Here is a 14,651-nt window from a genome sequence, read left to right on the forward strand (position 1 = left end):
AATAAAATCAAGACACTATTAAGATTACGGTAAAAATTGCATGTTAAAAAGCCACAATTCCAGTATTTCAGTACATCATAGATTCAGCACCAGATGGTATTTTAAGATTCCTGCTGTTGTAATACTACAGTATTTTAATTTTTTGCTCCTGTTCCAAGACTATGCAAACTTGATATTATTAGAAATGGTCACAGATGTGCAAAACTGTAAGGAAAAATTACATTTGCAGATTCTCCCTTCCAATAATGGAGCCAGTGTTTTTGAATGTAAATTGTAAAACACTTTTTTTAGGTTTTTGTTTTTTTTTTTTTTTTTGCATAGGATGCTTTGGTCTTGTTTCTACATGCCATCTGTGACCACTTACAAGTCAGTGGAAAATAAGCATGGTGGTAAAATTACCTCTTTCTGCTGGTGTGCTGAGGTTTTTCCACTGACAAGTCTAATGAAAATACTGTTTCTTTCCCTCCTGCCCCGCCCCCCCCCCCCCGCAACCTAAATGACTATTCTATCGACAAGTTGTTTTTTAAAATGAGGTAACCAACAAAGGTATGAAGTTATATATATCTGTTGTAAGGCCCTGTAACCCGTGTAAAGGCATATGGAGATGTAGTTACTGTGGAATTTGTGGTGACTGACATAGTCCTTTGTGCAAGAGACTTGACAAAGCGCATATATGTTGGTTCTGAGGGTTCGTGTGATTCAATAGGCTCCCGCTTTGATTTTTTGCCATATGATTTTTGAGGCACGTAGTCAGGACCGTATTTTTCACACTCCTCTTCTTTTTCTCTTGCCTTCTCAGCCATCTTTGCCTCCCACAGAGCCAGACCATGTTTTGGCTCATTCATACTCTTGTGTTGATAGAAGACAAGTGATATCCTGGTAGGATGGTTCCTGTTGGGATTTTTCAAGGGGGTTGTTGCATGGAGCTCACGTTTTGCGCATTCAATGAGAATTGACCCATGAGATGGAGCAACTGCCACTCCTCCAATATCTGGATCCAGAAAGCTGTGCTCGCTATCTGACCAGACATCTTCGGGATCCTCTGCTTTTTCTGGATTCAGACTATCACTTTTATTTAAACCATGTTGAGGAATAGTCCTATCATGGTTAAGACCTGGAAGCATATTAGACAACCCATTAGCTATGTGTGAAGTCATTTCACTATCCTTATTTTGGAGATGTAGTGAATGAGGAGGACCACTGAATATATTTGAAGCTGAGTGGTAATCATGTGCTAAATGTGAAGGTGGGTGTAGGTGAGGTTCACCATTTTTATTTATGGAAGTATAGTTCACACTTGGATTAGTAAAATTAGATTTTAATCTGGAGGCAACATCCATAAAGTGGCTGTCAGCCTCGTGGGTGGAGTAAGGGGAAAAAGACCCTGTATGATGTACATTTGGTCTACTGGTGCAATTATTGAAAGAGTCTACCTGCATATTTTGGTTTCCATAATTCAAGTACTTGGGACCAAAACTCTGGTTATTCCCAAATCTATGTTGGTATAGTGTATGAATGGGTGGCAGACTTAATTTAGATAAAGGGTCTTGGCTCTGATACCTATACAAGTCCAAGTGTTGAGGTTGTGAAGGGTAAGAACCCAAGTAGGAGGGGCAGTTGTCCATTGGCATGTTTCCATTGCATTGGTAAGGTGGATATTGGTTATTTTGACTTAATGATCCTGAATAAGGGTTCATAGGATTGGAAGAATTCAAATAAGACCCTGCAGGCTGTGATGAGGTTGTATAAAGGTTCATGGTGTTGGACCCTCCATAGAGATCTGAAGTATATGAAGAGCTTGGATAAGCATTAGCTGTATTAGGCAGCCTCATATAAAGATTTGCAGGACTTGAACCAGTGTAAGAGTTTATAGGATTTGACTGAGGGCTGTTAGTGCGAGTACGTTGTTGATGTTGCTGCTGTTGTAGCGGGGCTGGTCCTGAAAGACGTAAAAGATCTGTAGATGTGAAAAGAAAAAAAATAATTTTACATTGACTTTAGATAAAACACCAAAGCAATTTCCATTACATTTTCTACCTATATAAAGAGAAGAATCTCTTTCGAGAACCACAGATAATTTTCCTTTTACAGTTAGAATAAGAGAATAATAGAAAATTAGGGAGACCTCAGGAGGTCATCTAGATCAATCCCTTGCTCGAAGCAGGACCAACCCTAAATGTATCATTCCAGCCCAGGCTTTGATAAGCTAAGCCTTAAAAACCTCTTCTTAGGTAACCCATTTGAGTGCTTCACCACCCTCTTAGTGAAATAGTTTTTCCTATTATCCACCCTAGACCTCTGCTACTTGTGACCATTCTTCCTTGTTCTGTCACTTGCCACCACTGAGAACAGTCTAGCTCTATCTTCTTTGGAAGAAGTAGTTGAAGGCCCCTCTTACTCTTCTCTTCTGCAGTTTCCACAGGCTCTCCTAATAAGTTGTGTGCCCCAGCCCAATGGTCATTTTCATTGCCCTCCACTGGACTTCTTCAAAATTGGATGCGATACTCCAGATGTGATCTCACCAGTGCCAAACAGAGGGGAATAATACTTCCTTCCAGCTGTTGGCTCCAGTGCAGCCCAATATGCCATTAGCCTTTTTGGCAACAAAGGCACACTGTTGACTCATATCCAACTTCATCTCCACTGTGATCCCCAGGTTCTTTTCTGCAAAGTTGCTGCTTAGCCAATCAGTCCCCAGCCTGTAGCAGTGCATGGGATTCTTCTGCCCTAAGTGCAGGAATCTCGGCTTGATCTTGTTGAACCTCATCTGATTTCTTTTGGCCCAATCCTCCAATTTGTCTAGGTCACTTTGGGCCCTATCCCTACCCTCCAGTTTATTTACCTCTCCCCCCAGCTTAGTGTCATCTGTAAGCTTGCTGAGGGAACAATCCACTCCCTCATCCACATCATTAATGAAGAAATTGAACAAAACTGACCCCAGGACCAACCTCTGGGGCACTCTTCTTTATACCAGGCGCCAACTGGACATCAAGCCATTGATCATGACCTGTTGAGTTTGATGATTTAGCCAGCTTTCTATTCACCTTATTTATCCAATCAATCCTTTAACTTGCTGGCAAGAATACTTTGGGAGATTGTATCAAAAGCTTTGCTAAAGTCAAGGTGTATCACATCCATTGCTTTCCCCATATCCACAGAGCCAGTTATCTCATCATAGAAGGCATTTAGATTTGTCAGGCATGACTTGCCCATGTTGTCTGTGCCTGATCACCTTCCTCCCCTCAGAGTGTTTCAAAATGGAATCCTTGAGGACCTGCTCTGGGACTGAGGTGAGGCTGACTTGTTTGTAGTTCCTTGGATTCTCCTTCTTCCCTTTTTTTAGTATTTGCCTTCTTCTACCCATCCAGAACCACCCCCAACTGCCACAGAATTTCAAAGATAGGACAATGGCTCTGCAATCACATCAGCCAACTCTCTCAGCACTCTTGAATGCATTGCATGTGGCCCCATGGACTTGTGCATGCCCAGCTTTTTTAAATAGTCCCTAACCTGCTCATCTCTTCCCCATACTATGCTGCCCATTGTAGCAGTCTGGGAGCTGAACTTGTCTGTAAAAACAGAGGTAAAAAAGCAATGAGTACGTTAGCTTTTCCCACATCATCTGCCACTAGGTTGCCTTCTTCCTGCAGCAATTCAGTGGACTAAATCCTTCTTGTTTTCAAAGTTTCTAGCAATGTGATAATGGGAAAATTTGGAGTATACTGACTAATAGAAGAGAGTTGCATTTACCTGCTAACTGTTTTGCATGACTTGCAGCCTCCGAGCTGGCTTGTTTGTGGCGTGCCCCTGCAGATTTGTCTTTTTCAGCTTTGCTAGAGCTATTCTCCGAGGAGGAAAGCTTTTCTGCTGCCGCTTTCTTGGCTTCTAACTTCTTTTGCCTGCATGTCTTAACAGGTTCTGCCAGCATCCTTACTTTGCGCCTAAAGGAGCTGAGGACTTGGATGCTGCCATTCTTCTTTTTCTCTTCCTGGCCTTCACTACTTCCAAACTCATCCACATTAGAGACTTTGTACAATGGGAGTACATGCAGCTGTTCATCTTCTGGCATCTGGCCAATTTCACGATTGTCTTCTCTGGTGAGTGTGCACACCTGTCCGAAAGGGATGGTAGAAAAACAATCTCAAGTCAGTGTGAGAATAATAGCACACTCTGGAGTTTCGGCTTATTTTACATTAAGCTGTCAGTTCAGATAACTCTTTAAGGGCAGACAGTTGGCCAATAACATCAGGTTGCAAGGCTCTTGATGTAACAGATGTAATGCCAAATAGAGCATCCAATGTAGATACCCACTGAATGCTGACCCTTTTTATTTTGTAAAGTTGTTTGCTAAGACTTAACTTCTTTTTTGCTTCTTGATTCAGCACTCAAGCCTGCCCCTTCCCTCACTCCTTCCCTCCACCTTTTCCATGTTTGGCAATATTAAGCAACCCTTTATGTAATGTGTATTTTGTTCACATTCCATATAGCACCTGGAACTAAGCAGGGTAGCCATGTGTTCTCAAAAGTTAAGTGAATTCCTTGGCTAATGATGGGAACTGAAATGCAAAGATCCCTGGACTGCTACAGCCAGCAAGACGGCAGACTCTAGGGCCTTGCATGGGAATGAAGGACTCCTTTGCTAAATCAACCCCAGATTAGATGATTCATCGCCATATACAGATTAAAGGAACTGCTGCAGAGATGTAGCAGTAGGCACCTCTTGTGAACTCCATCCTGGATACAAGAGGTGTTGGAGGAATCTGTCTAAGAAAACGAGAAGCAACAAAATAGAAAGATCTGCAGGAAAATCATAAGATCAGCCAGTCTTGGGGAGGAAACTCAGATGGAGGTGTGTATTTTGTTAATGTTCTTTTGAAGAAAGTCAAGCCCCAGGAAGGGAGTGAGTTTAGATTTTGTAAAACAGTTGGATGTTCTGCTCAGACCACGGTGAGAAGGTCACCTGCTTACAGGTACTAATGCAGTTACTTCCAATTATTGTAGGCTAGTCATGATTTTTTGTTGTTGCACATTGTCCTTGACAGCGTGCAGTAGATAGAAATAACCCATAAACTTTCTTAATCAGCTAGTCTTGCCCATATATTTTTTTACAGGGTCAAATTCTGGAGAGCAGCGGAGTTTGGTGGACAAGAGCAACGGATTTATTGAATTCTGACGAAAGAATAGAAAAGATGTTTGAGAGTGTTTTGACATGTGGTGGTGTTCTCGTTTGCAATGAAAATTTTGAATTTTCTGCAAAAAAAATTTGAGGGAAAAAAATCTTTCTAGCTCAAAATATTTCAGTTATAATATAATTAGAGGGTTACCCAGCATTGTTCGAGACTCAACTGAAATAATTGTTGTTGTTCTTTAAATCATTGTTCTGGAGTGGGGTTGGGGATGAGGGGTTCAGTATTAAGGCTGCTGTGGGGATAGAGGACAACCCCAGCCCTCTCTCACTGCAGCAGCTTGGGGCCAGGTGAGAAGCGCCTGTCCATGGCTGCTGCAGCTGCAGTGGGCACACCAGGGGGAGGGGTGAATGGTGGGACAGACTGACACACAAAATGACAAACTCTTTCAAATACATAGTAGAGAACTGTCCCTTTTTCCACCCCATCCTCTGTTGCTTCAAGCGGGTTATAGCTGCCCCAGTTCCCATCTTTGGACCCTTGCTGCCCCTCATGGTCATTATACAACACGACTGTCCCTTCTAGAAGACCCCCCCCTCCCTTTCTGTTTTAAGAGAAACAATTGATTCCAGGCACATCCCATTGTCTTGGTACAATAAAACCCTTACCTTGCTTTAAGATATGATAAGAGGAAACTGCATACCAAATGTGTTGGTCCTAGCTTTTACCGTTTAGGAGGCGTTCTTGAACACACAGACTCACAGACAGATGAGCGGACAGACAGACAGAGACACACAAACGCTCTCAAATATATAGCAGATATGAAATAAAGTTAAAGTTTGTAATTTAACACATTTTAAAATTTCAAAATGAAAAGTCATTTGAAAGGAAAAATCAAAATATTTCACTCTAAAAATATCAACATGGGAAGTTGTAAATTCCCTCCATTTTTCTCCTAAATGGAGTTTTGGCAAAATGAACATGATTTTATGAACTATTGCAATTTCAGTGGAACTACGTTTTCAAGTGGAAAGCAGTTCCTCTGATGCTTTCCAGCCAAATCTATTTTAGCTCTTTCTCTAAAGTCTCCTTTAAAATGAAAAATCCTGTAGGGATTTCACATTTTAGCTTCAGCTACTGCTGAATGTCTCTTATTTTAGCAGTTCACATTATGTGCAAACTTAATAGAAATATAGATAATGAATTAAATATGAGAAATCAGTGCTGAAAGAAGGCAGCTTTATTCAGCAGTGACTTACCAATGTACTCCCATTCTGCATATTGTGCAAGTCTCTGTGAGCATGAGCACAAAAATCCAGGCAGGCAGTGACCCCTGAGAATGGACGACCTTCTTTTAAACCAAGACGGCATTCTGGCGCTCTGTGTTCATACTCAATCTGGAAACAAAAGTCAAGTATCACTGAAACTTATCTGGACAGCCCATTACATGGAATTATTACGGAATATCCCATCACTTTGGAGCATGTTAGCTTCCTAATTTCTTGGCAATAGCAGAGTATAGTTCTTAGAGATGAACAATTCCAAGAAAATTACCTTTACGGTAATAAAAATGGGAATACAAGCTCCTCTTTCTTTTCTTGCTACTCAGTTCCATTTTGCCTTCCGTAGTTCATGCTCCATGCTTCTGCCATTATCATATTTGTGCATTTAGCTGACAATATTTCTCCTTCAATATTAGTTTTCAATTTCCTGCCATTAGCCAGTTTCTTCAGATGATAAAATACAGTGTATAGTTTGAATATCTGGCATGTTGTTAAGTTATAAACACAGGCTCAGACATATTGAACTACTTAGGAAGACTGCAGTTCCTTGGAAACCTGACTTCCGATAAGCTGTATGGAGAAGAAGTCATTGCAGAATTTGACCATTAGATTGTCATTGTGCCAAGAAATTACAGTCTTTCACTATCTTTGATATAAAAGCAAGCATGATAGTGCTCAAAAATAAATATCTGATCATCAGCACAATATATTCTATGATGTTTTTATTACTAATTTTGTGAAATGTTCACAATGAAACCACAAGTCACACACAATTCTTGGTGTCATGTTTTATTAGAAAGTTAGAATTTGGACCACATTTGTCAAAAGCTTCGCAAGGATTCGTGAAATTTTCAGGTGAACATGGGCTCAATTTTGAGTTAATTTAGGGGGTGATGTTAAAATGTGAAATTTGAGGTGTGGATTCCACACCAGGAAGAACCTGGCTAGTTTGGTGATTATTTTAATTTTTAATTTGAGAGATTTATTTCATTCGAATCTGAAAATCAAAGCCAGGTTTGAAAGATGTGAACCTGTGCAATCTGAAACAAAACACAGTGTTTGAATTCAAATCTGGATTAGAGTGAGGTGAGGATTCTGGTTCAAGGCTAGCACAAAGCTAATAGATTTGCCCTGAAACTAGAGTTGCCTTGCCCCCTTCCCAAGGCCACGTTCCTGTCCCGCCTCTTCTCCAAGGCCTCACTCCATCCCCTCTCCCTCTGTTGCTCACTCTCCCTCACCTTCGCTCACTTTCATTGGGCTGGGGCTGAGGGGCTTGGAGTCTCTGAGAATGGCTCTGAACTGAGCCTGGGGCAGAGGATGAGGAGGCTCTTGGAGGGAGTTTGGGTGCAGGAGGGTAGACGTGCTGCTCTGGACAAGGCTGGGAGGGGCTCAGATTCAGGCTACTGGAAGGGGTGGGGCCTCAGGTGGAAAGGATGGAGCTGCCCCGTCACCCAGCCTGCACTTAAACCAAGAGGGTTGGCAGCCCTATCTGGAACCAAACATACAGAGATAGATTTGGATTGTAGCAAATCAAGGAAATCAGACATGTGTCAGCCTTGACAATGAATAATGCTGAATCTGGAAACCTTAAGGTCCTTATGAATCATAGGAGCAAAGCATTTTCTAGAGTCCTAGATGCTATTGATATATTTAGGCAGCAGCAGCCATTAGCTGTCATACAGGGCCAGACACTCTTGAAAGACGTTTCACTGAAATTAGTATTTCTACTTTGAGAGGGTTTAGTCTAATGTAAGAGGAATATTGGCACAAACAGTAAACAATTACTTATAGCAAAGAACATTTTAGTGACTTTGCCAACTCTTTCAGACCTACCTGGTTGTTATATGCATCTGGTGCAAGTTTCTTGTAGGTAGGTGCCATTAGAGTTGATAGGCTTTGCAAATTGGACTCTAGCTTTTCTTCCTGTCATCAGAGGAAAGAATTTTATTATATTAGCATCTAATCGCCCTATTACTTTACATGGAATCTACCATTTGTAGAAGCTGCTGGACACTATGATACCATAGACATGACTGGCATAAAAATCCTAATTTACATTATAAATTCCTTGCAATTGATGAGAAAACAGATCCCATAAATCTGTCATCCCCTTTGCAGTTTTTATAAGCCCAACCTATGTCCAGAAACCTGAACTTTTATGGTCCTTATGAGGAAGCAACTACAGGAGTGGGCAATATTTTTTTTTATGGGGGGCCACTCCAAGATTTTGGAAAGTGGTCAAGGGCTGCACTCTTCCATGATATTAATGGAGGAGGTGTGGGGTCTGGGATGGAGGCTGAGTGCAGAAGGAAGATTGGGATAAGGGACTGAGGTACAGCAGGGTGTGTGGGGTTTGGGAGGGAGTATGGATAAAGGAGGCAGTTATGACCTGGGGCATGAGACTGGGGTGCAGGAGGATGTGCAGGGTTTGGGTTGTGACCTAGGACAGGAAGGGGTTGTGATCTGGGGTGAGGGATTGAGATGCAGGAGGGATTACAGGGGTTTGGGTTGTGACCTAGGACAGGAAGGGGATGTGACATAGGGCAGGGGATTGGGGTGCAGGAGGAGGTGCAGGGGTTTGGGTTGTGACCTAAAGCAGGAGTGGGCTGTGATCTGGGGCAGAGAATTGGGGTGCAGGATCCAGGAGAGGTGATGGGTTCAGGAGGGGGCAGAGGGTTTAGCTTATGTGGGGTAGGGGGGCAGGAGTGCGGGGGGGGGGGCAGAGGGCTGGAGGGGAGGTGTGCTGTACTATACAGAGGTTAAATCTAGACATGATATGGCAAGTTACTACATTTTTTTAAATAAATATATTCTTTGTTTTAAAAACCTTGAGGAGAAAAACATGAGTAAAAATCACCCCTGAATGCTCAATCAATATCGTATTTAATCCATCTAATTTGAGAGTTTTACATACTGAAATCATAGCACTTTATGCACTGAAATTATCTCTCCATGTAGCAATTTAAAATTATTGGAATACTTCAGACTTTGAAAAAAAAAAAAAAGGACAGTTTTTTTAGCAATCAAGAATTGTGGGTGTGGTTAATGCAGAGCAATTTGGGATACGACTACTTATTTTTTATTTTTAAGAGTGGTGCAATCTTTCAAAATGAAAGGCTCTTAAAAAGATGAAGTGCTGTAATAAATTTAAGTTGCTTCATTATTTTCTCATGCCCAGAATCCTAATTTCAGATCTGTTTTTTAAATTAAAAATACAGGTCTCATTCCAAATGTTTAGAAAGAGCAGAAGTTTTTATACAAAGAAATGTAATCATTTTTAGGAGTTCGTATGTTGAAAGCAGGTGCAGAGCTGTGAAAAATCCATCAGTTTTGGTAAGCGCTAATTTGGTTAAAATTTTTCACCTGCTAGTTTCAACTTGAGGTCTGGTTACAAGAAACCAAAATCACAGTATAACATTATCAAAACCTTTCGCTGTGTCCCTTTCTTCAGTTGCTATTAAACCATTATGTTGCTTTCCTTTCCAACCTACAAGTTACAACCCATAAGATGTCACTTCTTTGAGTCTTTGTGTAGATCCCATGTGTAGTATGTATCATGCTTTCTTTGTTGTGGTATCATCTACCATACCTTTTTTATTACAGAGGGGAAAAGAGAGTTAAAAGTTACAACTATCTAAGTCATGCTAACATTATTAATAGAGTACAAAGTGTGCTAACATAATCCACAATCCACATAATGCCTGCTAGATATAGTGCAAAGTACAAACATGTCACATGAGCAGCGGGTTGAAAGAAGGCCAAAAAAATCAATGAAAAATGTTATAATAATTCTTGCTTTTTTCATTACAATTTTGAGAATCCAAAAAGTTTGATCAGCTCTCTAATTACATGAGTCACTGACTACGTGTATGAAATGCTAAGTATTATGGGATTTGTATAAATTGTCCCCTATGTTTAGTGTCTGCTGATGGATGGACCATAAGATAAGTCCCATTGTAGGGGACACATTTCCTCTTAAATGTGCCAGAAAAGAAGCCAGGCAATGAAAGAGTAGAACCCTCCTCAGAAAGGCAGCTCATTAACAATTAGGTGGTATCTAGAATCCACTGGAGTCAGAACTTCAAAGTTAACTTGTTCCCTAGCTTCCTGCACAGCTGCTGTGCTCCATGATATACTTTAATATGATCAGCACACAGTTCTGGGTCCCGCACTTACTGTATTTTACAGGCCACTCTGGAAAACTTTCCTACACTCTTGGCAAGGTAGCATCATTCAACTGAATGAGTCCTCCCAGTTCTTTCATTCCTTCACTCCTACTATATCTTGCAGCTCCCTCATACTAGCTCCTTGCAATTTACTCCACCTTGACGCTACAAAAGTTATATTCCTTAACCTAGAACATCCTCTATTCTGCCTTTGTGGAAGCTGCCTGGGCGAAGTTTGTCTGTAGGCCCGGTGTAGCCACAAGTGTTCAGGCTGTGCCCTTTCTTGCTCTTTCATAAAACCTGCACATGTGGTTTTATGTCTCATGGTTTTGACCTGCTGCCAGCATTTAGGCAGTCAATTAAGCTGACTCAAGGACTGGGGTAAGTCAATTTTGACTGATACCTCCTTAATTTCCCAATGTGGGTGGAATTCATGAGATTCTGCCCATTTCTACTGTATCTCAACTCCTCAAGAACCACAGAAACGTTTTGTACAACAAGGCGAACCTCACTTTAAAAGTAACACCAACCTCTTTTGGATCATCTCCCAGCAGCTTAAACTTCCTTGGGACCTTGCTTCTGGCAAACTTGCACCCGTTGTAGTACATACTCCAGGAGCAACCAAAGGAAAAAGAAGCACCACAAGTCTCAGGGTCTAGCCCTTGACATGCACAAGTCCGTCTAAGGAAGAAAAGAACCATTTATGTGCTATCAACAGCATGTAGAATTATGCGTAGATAAAAGTCTGCATGCTTGAAAAGTCAGGCAATATATGTCAGAAATGCACGTGTTCATGTACTTGGGGCTAGAGTTCTTTTGTGTGGCATTTCTCCTTATTTCCCCATCATCAGTTCAGGATTTCTGCTTCTTTTTTTGGCATTCTGTGCTTGACTATTCTGGCTCAGCTTTTGGCTCTGTACGATAAAGCTTTGTCGAATAAGTGGTCTTTTGACTTTCTAGGATAAACTAGTTAACTCACTGCTGTTTGCCAGCTAAAATAGGATTAAGCTTCTGAAACAAAGCCATCCATGCCCAGACTACCAAAAAGAGAAAACAGAATATTGGTAATAAAGTCAGTCTTGTTGTGAATAGAATTTCTTCCTGTGTATAGCCATCAAAGGGAGAAAGAGCAAGATGTACAATTTCCTGTCTGTAAAATAGTTGATTCAAAGATTTTAAAATCATTAAATATTTTTTACAGACTATCAAGATTTTGCTATCCACTATGCTTTTTTAAAGTGCTTCTCTGTTTAGATGAAGCTTTGAATTTGTGCTCAGGTCTCTAACTTTTTTGTAGGTAAGGGGAGAATGAAAAACCATAGCCACACAACTTAGAAATCACACAGCTAATTCTTTTTGTGAACTTCCATGAACCTAAACTTTTGTGAGTCAAATTTTGCTCTCTATTGGACAAGGGCAACTACAATTCCCAATGAAGTAATGATCCCTGTCAGGCTGTCACGTATACCAGTCTAAATCAAGAGTAACACCAGTGAAGTTAATAGTGAACCAGTGTAAACCCAGTGAAAGGAAAATCAGATACACGACTTGTGTAGATCAGCTTTCTGTTGCTTGATTGCATATACAAGGGAAAAGCGAATATGATTTGTTTCACTTACTCTTCATTCAGGGCGCACCGTCGGTTTGTGAGTGTGCCGTACTTCCTTAGAGTGTCGGTGAGTTCAGAATACAGCTTGTCTGCCAGACTCAGGGAAATCCCCTCCCATACCAGGATAAGGATCACTATCACTGCGGTTTCACAAGTATGGCCAGCTCGTTCCCGCACCAAGCAAAGCAGCTTTTCTTCATCGCTACTTCTACGAACTACCTGCATGCATGGCAACACCATCCCCCCCCAAAAGGCATTTCTTAGTGAGAAGCAAGAAAACATGAGATATTAGCAATAATGGTAAAAAGTTACATGTGCCAATATACATTTTCCCTCCTCCCCCCAATGCTTCTGATACACAGATTCTTGCCTCCGTTGACCAGTATACTTATAAGGGCCAGGGTCATTCCCTTCTGATTCCTGAAATAGAGCCTAGATGAGAGAGATCCTGGCCAAAGAGCATAGAAGAGATGGTGCCTAGAAGTGCAACTACTGAACTAGGGGGCAAGAGAAGCTAGATTCTTCCCATGGTATTTCCCTCTGTCAAGATGACAGTCGATATCTGTACCCAGATAAATCCTCCCTAAAGCAACTGTGAACAATTTAGGCCTCTCTTCTGTGAGAGCCCACCCAGATTGGGGGGAAGAGACTAGAAAAGCTTCACAGAGGAGTCTGTCCTCATTTCTTGCCTATGATTCCTGCTGTGCCCAGATGATGAATTGCAAACTTAAGGTCAGCCTCTGCATTTTGTGACCTTATGTGCCCCTGTTACTAATTATCACATATAAACATTATGGATGCAGGCACACTGCGGTAGGTGAAATTCAAAGTAGAAAGATAGTTCCTGCCTCCCAGTGCCCATATTACTGTGGATAGTTCTACAGGAGGGCACAGTCTGGCATACAAAAAGACTATCATTTAAAAAAGCATCAATTTGTCTTCATCTTGTCTCCTACCAACCAACCCTAAGTACTCAGTAATGATCATGCCAGAGGAGATGACGTTGACTAAAAGAGTGCGCTATGGCCTCTGTGGATCACAGAGGGCATTTTCTAAACATCAAGGTAGCGCTGTTGCACCTCCTAATTATTTCTAGGCTAAATGCAACGGTAAGAAGAGTGTCAAACATTCTGGATCTTAAATCTAAAAGAAACAGATCTTCTTTTTCATTACGTTAGGCCAAATTTTGTGTTACATGCATGCAGCTGAAGGAACTGCACAGGTCTGAGTCAGTTTCTACCCTCAGAGTGGGCAATTGTTGGCACTTAACTGTTTTAATTGAACTTCAACTAAAATAAATACGTGTGTGTTTTCCCTTTGCTTATATGAATGTTCAAACAAAACTAAATTATGCTTACAGATATGTAGCTATCATTCTTACCCATTTAGCAATAGGACAGCCTTGAGAACTTTTGCCTTCTTTTCCAGTATAGATGACCCTCTCAATCCTTATAGCTTTACCCTTCTGTCCAAATCTTAAACAAACAAGGAAATAAGCAAACAAACAAAAACACAATAAGCAGCTGCATTTGAATGTGGTCCACAAGGACATGTAATTAGATTGAGCATATTGGTGAGTTTTATCTTGAGAAAGAAACTCTTAGCTCTAAGCAAGAAGGGATGAATCATAATGGTTCAGTCTTATTCAGATCAGTACAATAATGTGTTGCTATGGTGAAAGAGGCCATTTTGTAAAATGTATTTAATGGGCCATAAAGGGGTAGAAATTGTCCATCTGTGCTAAATTTATCAAACCTGAAAGCTCCTTTCTATAGTGAATTTGCTGTATTTGTTGATTTAGAAACATATATTTCATAAGTATTTTAAATCCTTTTTAAAAACTGTAGCTATTCCTTTTTAAAGTGTATCATTGTCAGGGAAAAGTTGGGATGCAGTAGTTACATTCAGCTCACTTTCTATACTGATTTCTGCTTTAGACAAAGCTTAAGTCAGCAAAAAGGCATTAATCATTTATTTAAAGACATACTCATAGTCGATTATCATCCAGTCCTAGTCACCTGTTGCATTCAGTTATTAAACACGAATAGGGATTATGCCTGCCTTCTAGACTCAAAGAGATCTACAGAAAGCACAAAGATAATGCCTTTGTTAATGTGTCTGTAAACCTTTGCAGATTTGGAGATCCGGTTTGGTTCTTGCTTATTTTGGTGTAAATCAGTAATAACAACCTTTTGGAATAAAATCTGGCTCAAAGCTGTGAATGTGTAAGAACCATGGCCCTGCAAACTCCTCCCCTCCTTCCAAGGCACCAGCTGGCAGTTAGAGGCTGTGTTGTGCAGAACAATCACTGTATCTATAAAAGAACAGTGAGCTCTTCCTTGTCATTTTTAAACACACACTCCCCCTTCAGTGTCCCCCAGAGGCTTTGCCGAAGGCCACGGCTGCTATTGTAGAGCCCTTCTGCATGACACAATAGTGTACCAACGCTGAAACAGACAGGATAGCA

The 14,651-nt window shown here is 41.0% G+C and overlaps 1 protein-coding gene across 1 annotated transcript in view; it reads right to left on the reverse strand.

The window, feature by feature from the left end:
• Positions 1–292: 292 nt before the first annotated feature.
• TET2 (tet methylcytosine dioxygenase 2) overlaps positions 293–14,651 on the reverse strand; it is an 87,619-nt gene continuing 73,260 nt past the window's right edge. Inside the window, exons 4-10 of the mRNA XM_006119316.5 lie at positions 13,566–13,659; positions 12,195–12,403; positions 11,106–11,256; positions 8,243–8,332; positions 6,386–6,523; positions 3,751–4,111; positions 293–1,957 (exon numbers count right to left, since the gene is read on the reverse strand). Of these exons, the coding sequence (XP_006119378.3) occupies positions 555–1,957; positions 3,751–4,111; positions 6,386–6,523; positions 8,243–8,332; positions 11,106–11,256; positions 12,195–12,403; positions 13,566–13,659 (2,446 nt within the window). The 3' untranslated portion in view covers positions 293–554. The remainder of the gene's footprint in view (positions 1,958–3,750; positions 4,112–6,385; positions 6,524–8,242; positions 8,333–11,105; positions 11,257–12,194; positions 12,404–13,565; positions 13,660–14,651) is intronic.

The sequence above is a fragment of the Pelodiscus sinensis genome, chromosome 4 (genome assembly GCF_052426305.1).
Source record: "Pelodiscus sinensis isolate ZL-2025 chromosome 4, ASM5242630v1, whole genome shotgun sequence".
Lineage (NCBI taxonomy): Eukaryota > Metazoa > Chordata > Testudines > Trionychidae > Pelodiscus > Pelodiscus sinensis.